The sequence below is a fragment of the Tursiops truncatus genome, chromosome 5 (genome assembly GCF_011762595.2).
Source record: "Tursiops truncatus isolate mTurTru1 chromosome 5, mTurTru1.mat.Y, whole genome shotgun sequence".
NCBI classification, from domain to species: domain Eukaryota; kingdom Metazoa; phylum Chordata; class Mammalia; order Artiodactyla; family Delphinidae; genus Tursiops; species Tursiops truncatus.
The window spans coordinates 102,573,831-102,594,035 of record NC_047038.1 but is presented as its reverse complement, the minus strand read 5'-3'; the positions used below and the strand labels follow the sequence as shown (position 1 = coordinate 102,594,035).

The 20,205-nt window shown below is 38.4% G+C and overlaps 1 protein-coding gene across 8 annotated transcripts in view; it reads right to left on the bottom strand.

Moving 5' to 3' along the window:
• The window catches only part of KLHL2 (kelch like family member 2), a 122,498-nt gene that overhangs the window by 73,355 nt on the left and 28,938 nt on the right, over window positions 1-20,205 (bottom strand). For all 8 annotated transcript variants that reach the window (XM_033857229.2, XM_033857231.2, XM_033857230.2 and 5 more), the window contains one exon: window positions 6,284-6,405. In XM_033857229.2, the coding sequence (XP_033713120.1) occupies window positions 6,284-6,405 (122 nt within the window). The remainder of the gene's footprint in view (window positions 1-6,283; window positions 6,406-20,205) is intronic.

Genomic DNA, 20,205 nt, shown 5'->3' with positions numbered 1-20,205 from the left:
CCTCATTCATACCTGAATTTGTCACTCATCCTTGAACATTTTAATTTGGAATGCATGCCACCCTCAATTTAAAAAATATTTATTGAGTGCTTGCCACCCGCCCTGCCCCAAATTACGCCCTCATTCCTAGCCCCATTTATTTCTGGCTCAAGCCTCAATCCCAACTGGGCTCTTAATGAAGTCCCAGCATGTCTCACCTCTATATAAACCAGTTATCTAATCACAGTGTTCCACAAGGTCTTATATAAGAAAGAACAGAATCATCCCCCTTTTTCAGACAAGAAAATCAGGCTCAGAGAGGTTAAGGAATATGGACAAGGTCACATGGCATTTAAATAGCAAAGCCAAGATTCAAATTCAGTTTAAGTCTATACTCTATCCATTACGTTTTGTTCCTTGTTCATTTTTTGTAGCATTAGGACAATCATCAGCATAGGCCTGACTACTGAGCAAATATTCCATCAATGTCTGTTTAACTAATAGGGTGTCTTCAATGTCCATTTTTAAAATAAATATCCATGAACAGGAATCTCATTTCAATGTTTATTTACACAATGCAGAAATACAGCAAAAGCACCCTTTACCAACCTTCCCTTTTAACCTACTGGCCTGACTAACCAACTCTCCCACGCCCTCTGTACACTCTAACAGGCTTGCACAATTCTACTACTCCTCTCCACCTGAGATGCAACTTACCAACTCATGCATGTTAGGTTTGCTCCCAATTTGTTTGGAACACTTGCACTTGTTACTGAAATTATATAACTTGAATAAGTATATGTAATCCAATGACATGTGCATGTAAAAAGAGACCTTTTCTAAGAATGATTTGATCAATGTGTTACCACAAAAAAATTTCTCAATCAAATTAGACGTGTGAGAAATGTCAGAGAAAGTGTATAGTCCGAAGATGACTTTGCACTGAGATTTCTTTTCAAGTGTCTGAGCTCTCGCTGCACTTTAAAAGCACTGGGTAGTTAGAGCTGATGTATCAGTGTGGTGTGGTATGTGCAAGAAAAAGCGTGTGGCTCTCCAAGCAGCGGGCCATACTTAGTTTTACAACGAAAGACTAGCATACAACTGTACAGTTACATGTTTGGGGTTAAAATAAAATATTTAGGGTATACAAGTACTCCTTTTTAACCGTTTCTCCCCTTCAGTCTTTTTTTGATTAAGTGGTCAACCATATCAACAGAACTCCTATCATGGAAGCCCCTCCTACGATGCCCTCCTTTCAGGAGCCCTCAGGGGTAGAAGGCTCCACAATGACACACTGCTGTCACTTCTGGTCCCATCTCAAACAACAAACACCCTGCCCTACACCACCAAGGAAATGGACACACGACCTTCGATTTTCTACTGTACTGAGGTTGTGTTAAACACTCTAGTGTGTTTATTACCAATAATTAATTTTAACTGTCTCTTGAAAAACTCTTGTTTAAATTCTGTTCCTTTTTCGAACGAAAGTGAGTTATCTGTAATGAGGTGGATGGAGCCAGAATCTGTCATACAGAGTGAAGTAAGTCAGAAAGAGAAAAACAAATGCCATATGCTAATGCACATATATGGAATCTAAAAGACGGTACTGATGAACCTAGTGGCAGGGTAGGAATAAAGAGGCAGATGTAGAGAATGGACTTGAGGACACAGGGCAGGTAGGGGAAGCTGGGATGAAGTGAGAGAGTAGCACTGACATATATACACTACCAATTGTAAAACAGATAGCTAGTGGGAAGCTGCTGCATAGCACAGGGAGATCAGCTCAATGCTTTGTGACCACCTAGAGGGTGGGATAGGGAGGGTGGGAGGGAGATATGGGGATATATGTACATGTACAGCTGATTCACTTTGTTGTACAGCAGAAACTAACTCTACATTGTAAAGCAATTATACTCCAACAAAGATATTAAAAAATAAATAAATTCTGCTCTTTTTTTAAAGAGATGAGACTTTCTATCTCAAATAATTCCAGTTTATGCAACATAAAAGTTTAAAAAGTTCATGAACTGTTTAAAACACATCCATTCAAAATTATCAGATGCTTCTTCAATTCTGAGATGATAAAAGTTCTAATGTAGACAGAACCTATAGATGAACACTTATAATATTAATTTGGGAATAAGATCATTTACTTACATTGGTACTATTAATAGCCTTACCTTAGTTTTTCACACTTACATCAGGTGAAAAACTCTTATCTACTTTTAGCAAGCCAAAACAAATGCCTAAAAGCTGAGAAGTAAAAACATATGTAACAAAACCACAAATTTAGCAATAAAGTAAATGTTTTGAAAAACTCAAGATCCTTTAGGATTCTCCAAAATGTTCATCAACACATCAAATGAAGAATAATAAACCTTCAATAATTTTGGTGATACTGAAAAAATGTTTTTCAGTTATAAATGTACTTTTATTTTTGAATATACAAACTCTCTTTTTCAATAACACTAGTAGTTAATGACAACTTAATAGTTGCTGTGTGATGCTGAACTAATAACTTAACCTTTCTGAGCTTCCTCATTTGCAAAATAGAGTAATACCTATCTAATATGCTGGTGAATATCGACTAAGACATATGTAAAATGCCTAGCACACAGCTGAAGATAAACCCATGTGAAAACCCTTCAAATACACACACACACAAACATACACAAAAAGTCAAGTATTCTTAATGGGGAAGGTGGGAGGAGACAAAGTACATGCATTCTCTGAACATGTATGTCAAACTTCATGCATATATACTTTAGTGCCATTTACTTGGGAAAGAGTTCAGTTTTTCATTAGCTTCTCAAAGAAGTCCATGACCCCAAAAAAGTTTATCTCCTTTTATAGTAGGCTTTGGCTTTATTTTCTCTGGTCCCATATATATAAAGTTTATAAAATTTGATTGGATACTTTAAACACAAGTAATTTAAATTATTCAACAGCAACAACAGCAAAAAAATTCAATTAAAAGTGTGGTCATGGTAAAATATGTATTCTCCTTTTATTTCTCTTTAAAAAAAAAAACAAATTCATTTGGCTCAAATTATTCCCCAACATTACCATAATTAAAAGCAACCATCCAAACTCAAAATCAAAGTTTGAAAACCAAAACAAAAAAACAACAGCAATAACAAAAGAAAAAATAATCAGGAAACCCTAAACAGCCAGAATTAAAACCCTATTACTTATATAATAAATGACAATTGTCCCTTCTTTAGAGTTAATCTTTCAAACTACTTCATTCCTTCATTTTGACTCAAAGTTAACAACATTCACTTCAAACAGTTATTATATATATTTTAAATCTGTGTAATAAGGAGACTGCATAGTATCACAGAAGGGACCCTTAACTAGGAATCAGGGAAACCAGGGTTATGGTCCTGTTCTGTCACCAACTGACTCTAAGACAGCTGGACCTCAGCATTCTATGGCACTTTGCTTCTACATAAAAACATGCAGTCCCAAAGTAGAAGACTAAGATACCTGCTATCCTAAGACTACTTTATTACTAAAACAGAAATGTACAAAAGGGAGGTTACCTGACAAGAGATTTGATTCTAGGTCTAATGAGAAAATATACCGACAACAATAAACCTTTGAATTACAGAAAGTTCCGTCCCCACTGTCAACACTCTCGGAGCAGATATACTCAGAGCAGAGCTTCTAGTTGGGGCCATTTAAAACTTTAGCTTCACATTAATAAGAATAACAGATACCTCCCCAGAACTGCTCCTTTCCTTAAGGTGAACAGCACTTAGAAGAAAGATTTAACAAAGTACAGACAGACAAAAATATACAAAATAGAGGAAAGAGCAGTTTAGTGTGTCTTGATAGGTAAGCCCTTACTCTGTGTTTCAATAAAAAATACTTGTTATGGGGCTTCCCTGGTTGCACAGTGGTTAAGAATCCACCTACCAATGCAGAGGACACGGGTTCAAGCCCTGGTCCGGGAAGATCCCCCATGCCGCAAAGCAACTAAGCCCATGCGCCACAACTACTGAGCCTGTGCTCTAGAACCCACTGGCCACAACTACTGAGCCCATGTGCCACAACTGCTGAAGCTCGTGTGCCTAAAAGCCCATGCTCCACAACAAGACAAGCCACTGCAATGAGAGAAGCCCGCACACCACAACGAAGAGTAGCCCCTGCTTGCCGCAACTAGAGAAAGCCCACGTGCAGCAATGAAGACCCAATGCAGCCAAAAATAAATTAATAAAATAAATAAATTTTAAAAATAAGAATAATAGAAAGAATTTTAAAAAATACTTGTTATGGAAAAGGTAGCTTATTTTAGTCAATTTTATTTCCAAACTGACTTTTGCAAAACAAGTATTTTTCAATGGAGTATAAAATAAGGCTTTATATACCAAGATACCCCTACAGTGAAGAAACATCCCGCTTCCAAAAAAGAACAAAAACAATGTGAATGTTAAGCATTTAATGAGTCTGCCAAGTACAACTTTTTCAATGTATTCCTGTTAGAGCTAGCAATATACACAAAGGCAAATTGGCAGGGCAAGAGGTTTTCTGAGAGGTGTGATGACTAACACTTCAGGACTGGAATATGTCAGTTACTAAAAGAAACATGAGAAGCGTTCTCCCAGTTCCTCACAGGCCAATGTCTCTACCACAAGAGCTACTACAAACAGCATTCAGAGCTGAATTCACACACTCCAGTCTTGTAGGCCTAAACCACCTTTTGCAATTTTCCCCCATGTGACACATTATGTGAATCAAAGAAACCAATCAGTAATTCATTTACTAAAGGTCAGATATAGGGTACAGTGAGACTCAGGCACTCAAATGAATAAAAACAAGGAGCAAACGAAACCCAAGATAAGGGTCTTGTTGAAACCAATGCCCCAGAATCCAGCAAATAGCACACCTGTACAGAAAAGACCAGAATGAGATGACACGTACCAAACATTTTCCTCCATGCTAAAAAAAGGTTCACATAGCATCTGATTCACACCTTTGTACATGACTTCAGGATCAACCAAGGCTTTTCAAATGCTTTACCTCATGAATGGGACTTCCAAGCAGAGGTTAACTGAGGCCATCTAAGGATCACCAGGAGGCCTTACCACTGCCAGTATTTAAGATTTAATAACAGCATGCTCTAACAAGTTAAAGTGAAAAGATTTCAGTCTCCAAATTCAAATATTTTGCAGCATATTTCAACTAGCTACAAGGGACAAAAGATTTCCTATTTGTACAAGTAGAATTTAGAGATTATTTCTTAAGAAGTTAGTCCTAGTTCTTTTTGCTGTCCTCAAAATACAGTCTACCTATTGGCAGGAGTATAAATAAATACAAACTTTTAGATGGCCATTTGGCATACCTATCAGAAATTAAAACATGAATGTACCTTTTGATCCAGCTATTACATGTTGAAGAATCTATCCCATGAAATTTTTGGATGCAAATATAAAAATGTTCATTCACTGCAACATTTTTGTAAAGGTGAAAAATCATATATGCTGATTAACATACAGGACACCACACAAAAGAATGAGCTGGACTCATATGTATTGACATGTAAAGAACTCCAAGACACTTTGTTCAGTGAAAAAAGCAAAGTTACAGAACAACAGGTATAGTAAAAGTATACTTATGTCAAGAAAATTGTGTGTGTGTGTGTGTGTGTGTGTGTGTGTGTGTGTGTGTAACTGCATAGAAAATGTTCTTAAAGATTAACACCAAACAGATAACAGAGGCTACCCTATGGGGAAAGAGAGTAAATCACAGAGTGTGGGATTGGTGAGTGCGAAGAGAAGTACAGTTTTAAAGAGGGACTTTCACTTTCTACTCCACATCTACCTCTATTAGTTAAACATTTACATCATATATATAAAACATTTGTTCTTTATAGAAAGTAAGAGAGGTGCGATGCCAACTTTTAGCTAAAATCTAGAATCACTAATAGAGGATGCTGAAATAGTCAAAGAAGTAAAGGCTGTTGGCTGCCAAAAACACCCTTTACAGACTTAACCTTCTAGGGAATAAAGGAAAATATGGGTAGCACTGTAGTTATAAATGAACATGACCGTGTCTTCATAAAATAACAAGCATCATTCAGAGAACTAAAGGATTTGTATCTTAGAACTTTGAGAATATAAAAGATACTGAAATCAGGAACATTATTAAAAAGCTATAATCATTATAATGTCTCTTAGAAATACAGTTTTAACAACAAATCCTATTACTTTGGTACAAAGTGTCTATGTATAGGTATGCCCTGTTGCATTAGAACACTGACATGTGTAAAGGACCAAGTGATATGAGGCGTCACCCTTACCTGTACATTCTCTTCTGTCACCTGAATCTCCGCCGTATAAACATAGTCAATCAGCATCCTCAGGGTCCAGCCGTCCACCTCCTTGATTCGAACTCTCTTTGCTCGGCTCTCACTCATCTCACCTGAAACACAAGGAGCAAGGCTGACGCTGCAGCAGACACCCAGCAGGAAGACCAAAACCCAGTCAGACGGGCACTCACTGTATTCAGGAGGCAACATGGTCAGCCACTTCAGCAGGCCTACAACATTCCCCTACCTCCCCTAAAAGCTTACCTGAGGAAACCATACAAGGTACTTCTGTTACCCACTTGTACCTGGAAATCACATCATGGCGATGAATATGCCACGTGTCCAACTGCATGAACTCTTAATACCTGTAGAATTATAGGTTCAGGACCCAATGCGGTCCATGCCTTTTTTTGGTCCAATGTGTAGACAAAGAATGTCACCTGCCATAGCAGTAAACAAAGGATGTTGCAGCCATCAGCCATTGCAGGCCACCCCAGACTGTGCACATGAGGGGATTCAGAATGGGAAAAAAAATAGGATACTGGCCCTAGATAGTTAAGGTGTGTATCAAAGGAATGATTTCAATGAGCCTAGATGCTTGTTATCTTCCCATACGTAGAAAAGTGCTAAATTTATTAACTTGTCTGACAATTAACTTGTCTTTAATTGACAATAATCTTTTGATGTTCCGACTACCTGGTTCTTTTGCAAAAACTCCTACATATTCTGGCTCCTCCCTGACCTCTTTGGAGCAGTCCCTCAGAGAGATCTGAGAGGCTGCCTCCTGGGGTGAAGTCCTCCGAAAGTCCGCTGAATAAAGCATAATTCGCAGCTTCTAGGTTGTGCATTTTTTTAGTTGACAATGCTTTAGAGCAGTTTCTTTTCCTTTTGACTTTCTATTCAAGACTAGAACACAGTGTTACCCCGTGAGGCTAACTTCCAAGTTCCTGGTACTCACTCACAAGCACGCCAGTGCCTGCCCCTGCCCTCTGGGAAGACACACCTCTCAGATAGGAAACAATCAGAACACAAATTACAGAAGACGCCCAGGAAATGAAAGACAAAAGAGGGGTGTTAAAGAGGTGAGTCAATGGCCAAGGCAGATGGCAATGGGCCTTCTAGCCCAAGTTCCGTTCCTATTTGTCATCTGCAGCAACTTCATCTTGAAGTCATTTCCATACCAGTATTTATTACTAAAGCCAGATGCCCTTCTACATCACTGCCTGCTAAATAAGTGGTACAAGACCTCCCTCTTACTATCCACTGAACTAGTTAAGCATTCAGGGATCATAAATAAGATCCTCTCTTGTATAAAGAAACGGGGAAGCAGAAAAGAGAAGGGATGGCCCCTAAACCCAGGGGACTCATGGAGAGTTAGAAGCAGGTTTGGGCACATATGTGCGCACATAAAATGGCCCAAGAATAGGGAAACATAAGCAATTGAGTGGGCAAAGAAAACTCAATTAAAAACAAGACAGTCTAAAAATAATGTTGAGTGTTAGGGGACACCTTAGCAAAAAGGTTTAGTTCTACATTCATCAGGTTTCAAAGATAAAGGAAGTATGAAAAACAATGCCACCATCCCTCACCTGTTAGAAAAACAACACAATGGCCTCAAGATTTCTTGAAAGTTCATTTCTTTTTCAGGTACAGTATACTGTCAGTGACCATAAATTATCAGAAAAGGCTATAGGAATCCATAATTATACAAAATTCCTTTGCAAACATAAACACTGGGAAGAGAGAAATAATAATAGTGAAGTATTAGTAACTACCTGCTTCCCTGGAGATTGTCTCTGACAAAAGCTCAAAAAAAGCTGTTCTCCTAAGAGCTAAAATATCTGAAAAACTATTATGCTACTTCCCAGGGGGGAAAACATCCACTGGTATTACAAGGGAAGAGAGAAAATTGATGATATGCTCCTGTTATATGTCTATATAGCAGGAAGACAAGGGATTGGGCTATGTATCTGCTGCCTCAGCACGTTTTGGGGTTCTTTTTTTTTTTCCTTTCATGAAAAAGGGGAAAGCATGTTTTTTCCCCCCTTAAAGAAAAGGGTAAAAAAAGCAAGGTCGAGGAATATGGAAACATAATTCTTCATGTACATATAAGGCACCTTCCTCTGTCCTAGTCTCTCTGGATCTTGTAGCTAGATGGGATTTGTGTCATCTGAAAGCTCTTTTGTGGTAAAGTGAGGACACTTTGGTAATTCCCACTTGGACTTTAGTGAGAGGCCACTCTAATTCATCTCTAGGGCCCCGGCGATGTGCAAAGCCCCACAGGGCCCGGGGCCACACAAGCATAAAGCCATGTACTTAGTTCTCAAGGAATTCAGGACTTAGGCATGATTTAGACAAAAACAAGTTTGACTTTAATTTACATGTATGACTGAAAAATTATCAGTTCTCTGCCAAGGAGTTTTTAATATTATAGTTTTTAAGGTATTGCTATAAGATACACTGTGCTGATTCACATTCCTTAAGTGTCATTTTTAATATTAATTCTTTCTCTCCCAAGAAAACTGTATCTACTTCCAACAAATTCTATCTCTATCACACACTGCTTTAGAAATGCTTTAATCTTGGGGCTTCCCTGGTGGCGCAGTGGTTGAGAGTCCGCCTGCCAATGCAGGGGACACGGGTTCGTGCCCTGGTCCGGGAAGATCCCACATGCCGCGGAGCGGCTGGGCCTGTGATCCATGGCCACTGGGCCTGTGCGTCCGAGCTTGTGCTCCGCAACGGGAGAGGCCACAACAGTGAGAGGCCCGCGTACCGCAAAAAGAAAAAAAAAAAAAAAAAAAAAGGAAATGCTTTAATCTTTATTTTTCGTATTAATTTACAAAAACAAATAGCTTGCCGCAGACTGTGTTAATAGTTTAAAAATTCCAATAACTATGAAAAACCAAAACACGTACCAAAGAGAGCTGTAAAAGCTACTTAGAGCTAATTCTAGTTGTTAAATATTATCTTACTTCTGTCCTTTGCTGTGTTTATAGAGATTTATTTTTGATAATGAGTTTTGTTTTTCTTTCTTTCTTTTTTTGGCCGTGCCATGTGGCTTGTGGGATCTTGGTTCTCCTACTAGGGACTGAACCCAGGCCCACAGCAGTGAAAACGCCAAGTCAGAACCACTGGACCGCCAAGGAATTCCTGATAATGAATTTTTAAAAGATACCCAGTGATACTGTAAAGAGTTTAATCTCATAACATTTTTTTAACTTCCTGTCTTAGTGTTCTTCTCCTGTGTTTGATCATGTATTATAGAACTGAAGCTATACTATGATATCCACACAGATATCGCCACCCTCACCTCCTCTCCATCCCTACTGCCACTGTGCCACCTCTTCCTTCTTCCTCACCTCCAGGATGGACTCCACACATCTGACCATGGCACTCAAAAGCCTTCAGCTACTCCCAGACCAGGCATGCAGGCCTGTCCATGTCCCACCCCTGCCTCACTATCCAGCCTCCACACTCTCTCTCCCACTTCTAGTCTTAATTTATATAAGAAAGGAACTTTGTGTAGTTTCCCATACACACCCAGCAATTTCCTACCTCGATGCCTCTGTCGAGCTTCCTCATCTCTGTCTCCTCATGCCCTCATTCCCCAGGCTAACCCCCACATATTCTTCGAGATTCAGCTGGAACCTCTCCAAGCAGCCTTGCCTGCTGATGACCCAAGGCTGGGTTAGGTTCTCACCCTAGGTTACCTCCTGCAAATCCACTCTGTCATAATAATATCTGGTTCTCCCCACCTGGATTCTTGAGCTTCCTGAGAGCAGGGATGACATCTTTCTTACCTCTGTATCCCACAGTGCCTGACATATGGTAGATACCCAATAAATAATGGCTGTTTGAATGAATGACTAGACAAGCGAAAAGTAAAACAAGTGCCAATTTTAAATGTAGCACCTTTACTTAACACAATTACTAACACTTAAGTTAGTCTTGAATATGGGTATTCTAGCTCTGAAGGATTTCAGTCAACAAACATTTATTGAACATCCACTATACAGGCCGAGCTAAGCACTTTCACTAATGAACACTGCACCATCTCTACTGTTTTTGAGAAAAGAAATGAAGTCCTCCAAATCATAAAAGCTTACGGACACATGTATGGATAGAAACAACTCCATCTCAAGGAACTTAATCAGGACTCCTGAAGCCCAGAACAAACTGGTGACTGTATTTACCCATTCTGAAGTTCTAAAAAGTGAATAGGTTTAAGAGAGCAAACCCTAGGATCAATTAAAAACTCATGTGACTCTAATTTCAGTTATTGCTCAGCACATAAATTGAAAAAATAATAGAAATATAATACAGTACACTTTATACTATGTTGAAACCCTAAGAATTGAATGACAAGTTTACAGCCACATTTAATAAATAAATTTTATTCCATTACTCTTCAAGTTATACTTGTCACCTACTCCAATCATTGTTGCCCTTTTGCTCATTATTAGTCTCAGGTTACAAAGAAGCTACTGACACAATGGTATCTTCATTCTGGCAAGATGACCCGAATGCCCCTGCCAGGCACTGGCTATGGTGGCATGGTACATAATTCCCCAATTCTACAAACTAATCTGAGACAAACATGGTAACTACATTACCCCGCCAGTTTGGCTCTAGTTTGAGTAACTTCTGGAACAGGTCTCCCAGTTCCTAAAAGAAAAATAGGAAAGAGACAACCCCTCTCCTTCCTCGAGATGTTGGGTCCACTCTCGTAGGCATCTTGCATTCATGGGGGAAGCAACCATAGGATAAAATTTTTAGTGAGGACAGCTGGGTGGCGAAACAGAAGGAAGAGGATCCCTGATGATCCGATCATACCTGGTGCCCAGCCTATTTTCCAGTTATGAGAGAATATATTTCCTTGCTACTTAAACCAGCTTAAGGGGAGTTTTCTGTTATATGCAGACTAAAGTTATATGCACTTTATGTGCAATGCCCTATTTAATGTTCTTCACAGCAGTCAGCGATATAAGAAATTACCTTTTCTTTATGTTTCCTCTCTAACCATTCCTCCTCTCCCCAAAGCCTAGGATAACACCTAGCACACAGAAGATGCTCAATGAGTACTCCTTCATGAAGGAAAGCACAAATCTTAGACAAATACAACATGCACACAACTTTTAAAATATCTCACATCTTAATCATTCAAATGATAATCTATCTTTTCCTATTCTACCTTACTAAATCATGTTCAATGTGACAAAAGAAATGATCAAAAAGCACCCCCAAAAAAGAGTGAAAATAAAAATACAGTATTTCTCACTAGATTTCAGATATGTTATAGCCTGTGGCACCACAGAAGTCTCAAATATATTTGTTAAGAAAAATGGCATTTTAAATGCCACATTTGTACACAAACAAGTAATTTAAAAACACAAGAACTCAGGACTTCCCGGGAGGTCCATGGTTAAGGGACCATGCTTCCTTCGCAGGGGGCATGGGTTCGATCCCTGGTAGGGTAACTAAGATCCCGCATGCCGCGTGGCATGGCCAAAAAAAAACCAAAACAAACCAAACCAAACAAGGATGATAAAATAAATAAATAAAAACACAAGAATGCAATTTGATTTATTCTTTCTCAAGTAACAGTTAAACAACCTGGCCTTGATCTAAATTGGCCTGTATTTCACAAAAGAAAAACCTGTGACTACATCACAGAATTACTTTTCACCTCCCTTCTTCTACCCAAATACTTGGAACTACAATGAGTAACAGAATTCTTTTTTAGGTGATATAGTTTGAAAGAAAAATTCACCTACAGTTTAGGGGAGATGAAAAACAAGGGCCAAAAAGAATATCTGTAGAGTCCCCATTTCCTAATAGGCGAGTCACAGGGAATAACAGGAGTACAAGGCAGCCCTGTGCCACTGCAGACACTTCTGCTTACTGCTGATCATTGAGCCAGAGTACACAAACATCACGGTGTGTGATGGGGTGGAAGCATGCCAAGGTCTACTTGTGGGCCTCGCCATATTTTTTATGACAGATAATATAAACATAATAGGACTTCAGACCAGGAAAACAGATAAACAATGGGCTCACAGTCTAGCAAATCTTAAATGAATATATGTACACTAAACCACCTAGACCAGATTTTCATGTCTTCTTTAGGTAAAAAATCTAATCTAATCTCTGCCAAACTGCTGACTATTTAGTGGATTCAAAAGAAGAAAATGAACAAAGATTGCCAGAAAGGTAAATAGCATCCATTGCTGAAGAATCATAAAAGTCTAGCTTACTAATAAGCAAATGAAAAGATGTTCAACATCATTAGTCATTAGGGAAGTGCAAACTAAAACACCCATTAGAATGACCACAATTGGAAAAAAAAAAGATAGCAACAAGCGGTGGCAAGGATGTAGAGAAAGGGGAACAGTCATACATAACATAGGAATATAAAATGATGCAGCCAATTGGGAAAATAGCATAGCAATTTTTTAAAAGTTAAATATAAATTTACCATATGACCCAGGAATTCCACACATAGGTATCTACCACAATGAGACATCTGTCCACACAAAGAACTGCACATGAATTCATAGCAGCATTATTCTTTATTTTAATTTTTATTTCAATTTTGGCTGCATTGGGTCTTCATTGCTGCACGTGAGCTTTCTCTAGTTGTGGCAAGCAGGGGCTACTCTTCGTTGCAGTGCACGGGCTTCTCACTACAGTGGCTTCTCTTGTAGCGGAGCACGGGCTCCAGGCACGCAGGCTTCAGTAGCTGTGGTGCGCAGGCTCAGTAGTTGTGGCTTGCAGGCACTAGAGCACAGGCTCAGTAGTTGTGGCTCACAGGCTTAGCTGCTCCGCGGCATGTGGGATCTTCCCGGACCAGGGATCAAACACATGTCCCTTCATTGGCAGGTGGATTCTTAACCACTGCGCCACCAAGGAAGTCCCCAGCATTATTCTTAATAGCCAAAAATTGGAAACAACATAAATGTCCATCAGCTGGTAAATGAATAGTCAAAATGTGCCATTTTCATACAATGGAATCTACTTAGCAATAAAAAGGAACAGACTGATGATACATACTATGACATGGATGAACCTTAAAATTATTATGTGGGAACAAAAATGTTCTAAAGTTGATTTATGGTGATGGAAGTACTACTCAGTAAATTTACTAAAACTCACTGAACACTACAACATAAAATATGCCTCAATAAAGTTGTAAAAAAAAATCACAATTGAGGTACTCAATTCACATTTTATATGTGTCAGAAATTAACACAGAATCCCTATTTTGTATCTACTTTAGCACCTAGCAATCTAAGATTTGACCAAGTATTCTCAGGCAGAAACAGGCTGAACTGCAAGGACCCACCCACCAGTTAACTGAGATACATACTTAGGAATACTTATAGAATCAAGACATCTTCAGGGCCTCATTCCCATCATTAAGCAAAACTCACTTATTCAGAAATTGCATGTTCGCTGAAACATGAAGAGGTGAGACCCATTAGGCAAAAAAAAAAAAAGAAAAAGAGAGAAAAGAAAGAAAAGAGGGAAGCTGAAATATAGTTCAGATTCTTAAGTAAACAGAGAAGAAAAATAGAGACATAATGAGATCTCCCATCTCCAGCATCCACGTCTCTGGATGTCGAAGGCTCAGGGAGTCTGCAGACTCTAAGTATCATCTTTTGAAGGGAAAGGAAACTAACCCTGATCTTGTAATTTTAAGTTAATCACTACATTTTGTAACTGGAAAATAAAACATTTATCAAAAAGAGTCTGTGTGTAAGACGTTTTCAATCTTATATTCTTACAATATAAAGACATTTAGGAATTGAGGGTAAAAATAATAATGATAATCATGATAATTACTGCCAACATTAATTGAACATTTCCTATGTGCCAAATAAAGGGCTAACATACATGATCTCACTTAATCTTTATAAGAATCCTAGGAAGTAAATATTATCATCCCCATTTTCCAGAAGAGGAAACTGAAGCCCAGATTGATGAAGTGATTAATGATCCCAAAGATCCAGTAACTCTGACAAGGAAGTGGCAATAACAGTGTCACCTGAAGGAAGGTCACTTACAGGGGCAGCACTTTACTAGTGAATTCCTAAATTAGGCCAATGCAGATCAAATACTCCTTTTGCAAACTAGAGATTCTGTTTAGAAAAGACTCCAGGAGTAATAAATAAGATGTAAACCAAAAGACTGAAGTGAATCCACGACATAAAAATTTGACTAATCCCATTTCAACTTTTCGAATCAGCCTCAGCTGAAGGCACCCTCCCCAAATCACTTGCCCAACTTGACTCATGGCCCCTCTACTATCTTTCCTAAATCCTTGATTATTTAATTCAGTTCAGAACAGCCAGTATGTAATAGGCTAAAGAGTGAGGTGCCTCCAGACTGCTCTCTACTCCCAAACACTAAGCCCATTCTCTCCACATTGCTTTTTGCACTTTTCTTCATCTGTGTAAACCTTTACATTCATTATGTTTCAAGAAATGTCAGATCCCCTTCTCTCAATGCTGCCCATCACAGTCCTCACCATCTGTATTACTCCTTTGCACACACAGATCTTCCATAAACTATTATGTATTTAAAGTGTGCACATCTCATTTCCCCAGTGATAATAATAAACTACTGGGGCAGGAAGTATGCTAATTTTTTTTTTTTTTTTTTTTTGGCGGTACACGGGCCTCTCACTGCTGTGGCCTCTCCCGCTGCGGAGCACAGGCTCCGGAGGCGCAGGCCCAGCAGCCATGGCCCACAGGCCCAGCTGCTCCATGGCACGTGGGACCCTCCCGGACTGGGGCACGCTAATATTGTTTTGTATTCCTTGAATTATCTAGCAAAATGTTAGGCCCAGGATATATTTAAGTTTCTAAAGTATGAATAGATTTGTATTTTTGCTTTTTTTTCTATAACTATATATGTATTTACAAGTATTTATTTGTTCTACCAATAATCTAAGATTATAAGCTCATTGTTGGAACAGATAATAACTTCATATCCTTGTACAGTACTGTATGCTTAAATTTTGTTTTTTTAAGAATGAGGTTAAGGGACGGTGTGGCCAGGTGGCAGAGTAGGAAGACCTGGAGCTCACCAGCTCCTACAGGCACACCAAATTACAACAACTCACAGAGAAACTATAAATGAGAATGACCTGAAGACTAGCCGAGATTTCCCACAACTAAAGACATAGAAAAGGAACCACAATGAGAAGGATAGAAGGGGCAATGACATGACCTAGTCAAGACCCACTCACCCAGGTCAGCAACCCACAAACAAGATGATAATCACAATTACAGAGATTCTCCCCAAAGAGCAAGGGTTCTGAGCCCCACATTGGGCTCCCCAGTCCAGGAATCCTACACCGAGAAGACAAGCTCCCAGAACATCCGGCTTTGAAGGCCAGAAGGGCTTGGCTACATGAGAGCAAGAGGGCTGTAGGAAACAGAGACTCATCTGTTAAGGGTGTGTGCAAAACCTCATATACTCTGAGACCCAGAACAGAGGCAGTAGTTTGAAAGGAGGCTGGGTCAGACCTATCTTCTGATCTCAGAGAGCCTCCCAGAGAGGCAAGAGCTCACCCTGGGGTCACTGATGCTGGTGGCAGCCATTGTGGGGAGCTCGTTCTACCACAAGGACACTGGTGCTAGCAAGTGCCATTTTGGGGTCCACCCTATAGACTATTAGTGCCAGGGGCTTACCTGCCCACCAGTGGGCTGGCAGCAGCTGTGTGCCCCAACCAGACCATGCAGACAGCCACATGGGAAGCCTACCCCACCCTGCCTGACCACAGCCACTGTGCAAGGCACAGCCTGGCAGCCAACCAGGCCAGGGGCCAGCCCTGCCTACCAGACCACCCACAGTACCCTTCCCACCACAACAGAAGGGGTCACACAGCCCACACAGGGGGTACCCCTAGAGTATACAGCTCTGAACAGGAGGGGAGTGAGCTACTGGGTCCCACAGGATGTCAACTGCATAAGGCCACCTCTCCAAGATCCAGAAACTTAACCAACCTACCTGATACATAGAAATAAATACAGAAAATTGGGCAAAATGATGAGAGAGCAAAATATGTTCTAAACAAAGGAACAAGAGAAAACCTCAGAAAAAGAACTAAATGAAATGGAGAAAAGCAATCTACTTGATAAAGAATTCTAGGTAATGAACATTAAGATGCTCCACAAACTTGGCAGAAGAATTGGATGAACACAGTGAGAATTTTAACTGATAAGTAGTTAGAAAATACAAAGACACCCCAAACAGACCCGAAGATAAAATAACCAGAAAAAAAAAAAAAAAAAAAACCCTAGAAGTAATGAATAGTATATTAGATGATACAGAGAAGTGGAATAGCAATCTGGAAGACAGACTAGTGGAAATCACCCAAGATGAACAGAAAAAAAAAGAATTTGAAAAAATGAGGGTAGTTTAAGAGACCTCTGGGACAACATCAAGCGTACTAACATTCACATTATAGGGGTACCAGAAGAAGAGAGAAAAGGGCAGAGAACTTAACTTGAAGAAATAGCAGGTGAAAACTTCCAGGTAGAGGAAGTAGAGTCCCAAACAAGAAGAATTGAAAGAGGTCCACACCACAACACATTATAATTAAAATGGCAAAAATTAAGGATAAAGAGAAAATCTTAAAAGCACCAAGAGAATGCCCACAGACTGTCAACTGACTTTTCAGCAGAAACTTAACAGGCCAGGAGGACGGCCATGATATATTTCAAGTGATGAAAGGATAAAATGTACACCACAAATGCTCTATCTGCAAGACTCTCATTCAGATTTGAAGGACAGAGAAAGAGCTTTGCAGACGAGCAAAAGCTTAAAAAGTTCAGCACCACTAAACCAGCTTTACAAGTAACGTTCAAGGAATCTCTCTAAGTGAAAAAGAAAAGACCACAACTAGAAACATGAAAATTAGGAAAGGAAAATTCTCACTGGTAAAGGCAAACATATAGTAAAAGTCGTAGATCAACAACTTATAAAGATAGAAGGAAGGTTAAAAGTCAAAAGTAGTAAAATCATCTATATCCACAATAAATAATTAAGGAATATACAAAACGAAAAGATGTAAAACATGACATCAAAAACATTAAATATGGGGAGGTGGAAGTAAAAATACAGGGTTGTTACAATGCATTAGAACTGAAGAGATCCTCAACTTAAAGTAATCACGTATATAGATACACATAGTTGTTATATATGAACCTTATGGTAATAAACCAAAAACCTTTAATAGATGTATACACACACACAAAGAAAAAGGAGAAAAAGAAAGGAGTCCAAACATAACACTAAAGAGAGTCATCAAGTCACAAGAGAGTAGAGCAAAAGAAAAAATGAACAAAAGAGAACCATAAAAATGACCAGAAAACAATTAACAAAATGGCAATAAGTACATACTTGTCAATAATTACTTTAAATGTAAATGAACAAACTGCTCTGATCAAAAGACAGAGTGGCTGAATGGATTAAAAAACAAGACCCATCTATATGCTACCTATAGGAGACTCACTTCCGATCTAAAGACACACACAGACTAAAAATGAAGGGATGGAAAAAATATTCCACATAAATGCAAATGAAAAGAAAGCTAGGGTAGCAAATGTACATCAGACAAGACAGACTTTATTTTTTTTTAATTTTATTTCAGTTTACTTTTTTATACAGCTGGTTCTTATTAGTTATCTATTTTATACATATTAGTGTATATATGTCAATCCCAATCTCCCAATTCATCCCACCACCCCCCCCCAGCCCCGCTTTCCCCCCTTGGTGTCCATATGTTGTTCTCTACATCTGTGTCTCTATAGACAAGACAGACTTTGAAACAAAGATGTTATTGAGAGACAAAGAAGGACATTACCATTTAATGATCAAGGAATCAATCCAAGAAGCAGATACAACAACTGTAAATGAATATGCACCCAACATAGGAGCACCTAAATACATTAAGCAAATACTGGTAAACATAAAGGGAGAAACTGACAGTAATACAGTAATAGTAGGGGACTTTAACACCCCATTTACATCTATGGCCAAATCATCCAGAAAAAAAAATCAATATGGAAACATGGCATTAAATGACACATTAGACTAGACAGATTTCATAAATATTGATATATATAGAACATTTCAACCTAAAGCAGCAGAATGCACATACTTTTCAAGTGCATATGGAACACTCTTCAGGACAGATCACATGCCACAAACTAAATCTGAATAAATTTAAGATAACTGAAATCATATCAATGGTATGAGCAGAGAAATCAACTACAAGAAAAAAAATGAAAAAACACAAACACATGAAGTCTAAACAATATGCTACTGAACAACCAATGGGTCACTGAAGAAATTAAAAGGAAATTAAAAAAAAATTTGGAGACAAATGAAAAAGAAACACAATCCAAACACAACAACACAACAATCCAAAATCTATGGAACACAGCAAAAGCTGTTCTAAGAGGAAAGTTTACAGCCATACAAGCATACCTCAGGAAACAAGAAAAATCTCAAAACAATCTAAACTTATACCTGAAGGAACCAGAAAAAGAAGAATAAACAAAACCTAAAGTTAGTAGAAGGAAAGAAATAATAAACATCAGTGCAGAAATAAATGAAATAAAGACTAAAAAAACAGAAAAGATCGATGAAAGAGCTAGTTCTTTGAAAAGATACACAATATTAATAAACCTTTAGCCAGACTCATAAGAAAAAGAGGAGGCCCAATAAATAATCCAGAAATGAAAGAGAAATTACAAATTAAACCACAGAAATACACAGGATCATTAGAGATTACTTCGAACAATTATACATCAACAAAATGAACAATTTACAATAGATACATTCCTAGGAACATACGATCTCCCAAGGCTGAATCAGGAAGAAACAGAAAATATGAACAGACCGGTTACCAGTAATGAAATTGAATCAGTAATTTAGAAAACTACCAACAAACAAAAGTCCAGGACCAGTAGGTGAATTCTACCAAACATTTAAAGAGTTAACACCTATTCTTCTCAAACTATTCCAAAAAATTGAAGATGAAGGAACACTCTGGAACACATTCTATAAGGCCAGCATCACCCTAGCAAAAAACAGGCAAAAACACCACAAATAAGTAGAATTACAGGCCAATATCATTGATGAGCACAGATGCAAACATTCTCAAAATATTAGCAAACTGAATTCAACAATACATCAAAAGAATCATATACCATATCAAGTGGAATTTATCCTAGGGATGCAAGGATGGTTCAATATCCACAAATCAATCAATGCGATACACCACATTAACAAACTGAAGAATAAAAATGATATGATCATATCAATAGATGCAGAAAAAGCCACTGATAAAATTCAACATCCATTTATAATAAAAACTCTCTAGAAAGCAGGCATAGAGGGGACCTACCTCAATATAATAAAGGCCATATATGACAAGCCCACAGTTAACATCATATTCAATGATGAAAAGCTGAGAGCATTTCCTCTAAGATCAGGAACAAAACAAGGATGTCCACTCTCACCACTTTTATTCAACATAGTTTTGGAAGTCCTGGCCACAGCAATCAGAGAAGAAACATAAGTAAAAGGAATCCAAATTGGAAAAGAAGAAGTAAAACTGTCACTGTCTACAGAGGACATGATACCATATATAGAAAATCCTAATGACGCTACCAAAACTATCAGAATTAATAAATGAATTCAGTAAAGATCCAGGATAAAAATGTAATACAGAAATCTGTTGTGTTTCTATACACTAATAACAAACTATCAGAAAGAGAAATTAAACAATCTCATTAACAATTTCATCAAAGAGAATAAAATACCTAGGAATAAATATAACCAAAGAGGCAAAAAACTTGTACTTTGAAAGCTATAAGACACTGATGAAAGAAATCGAA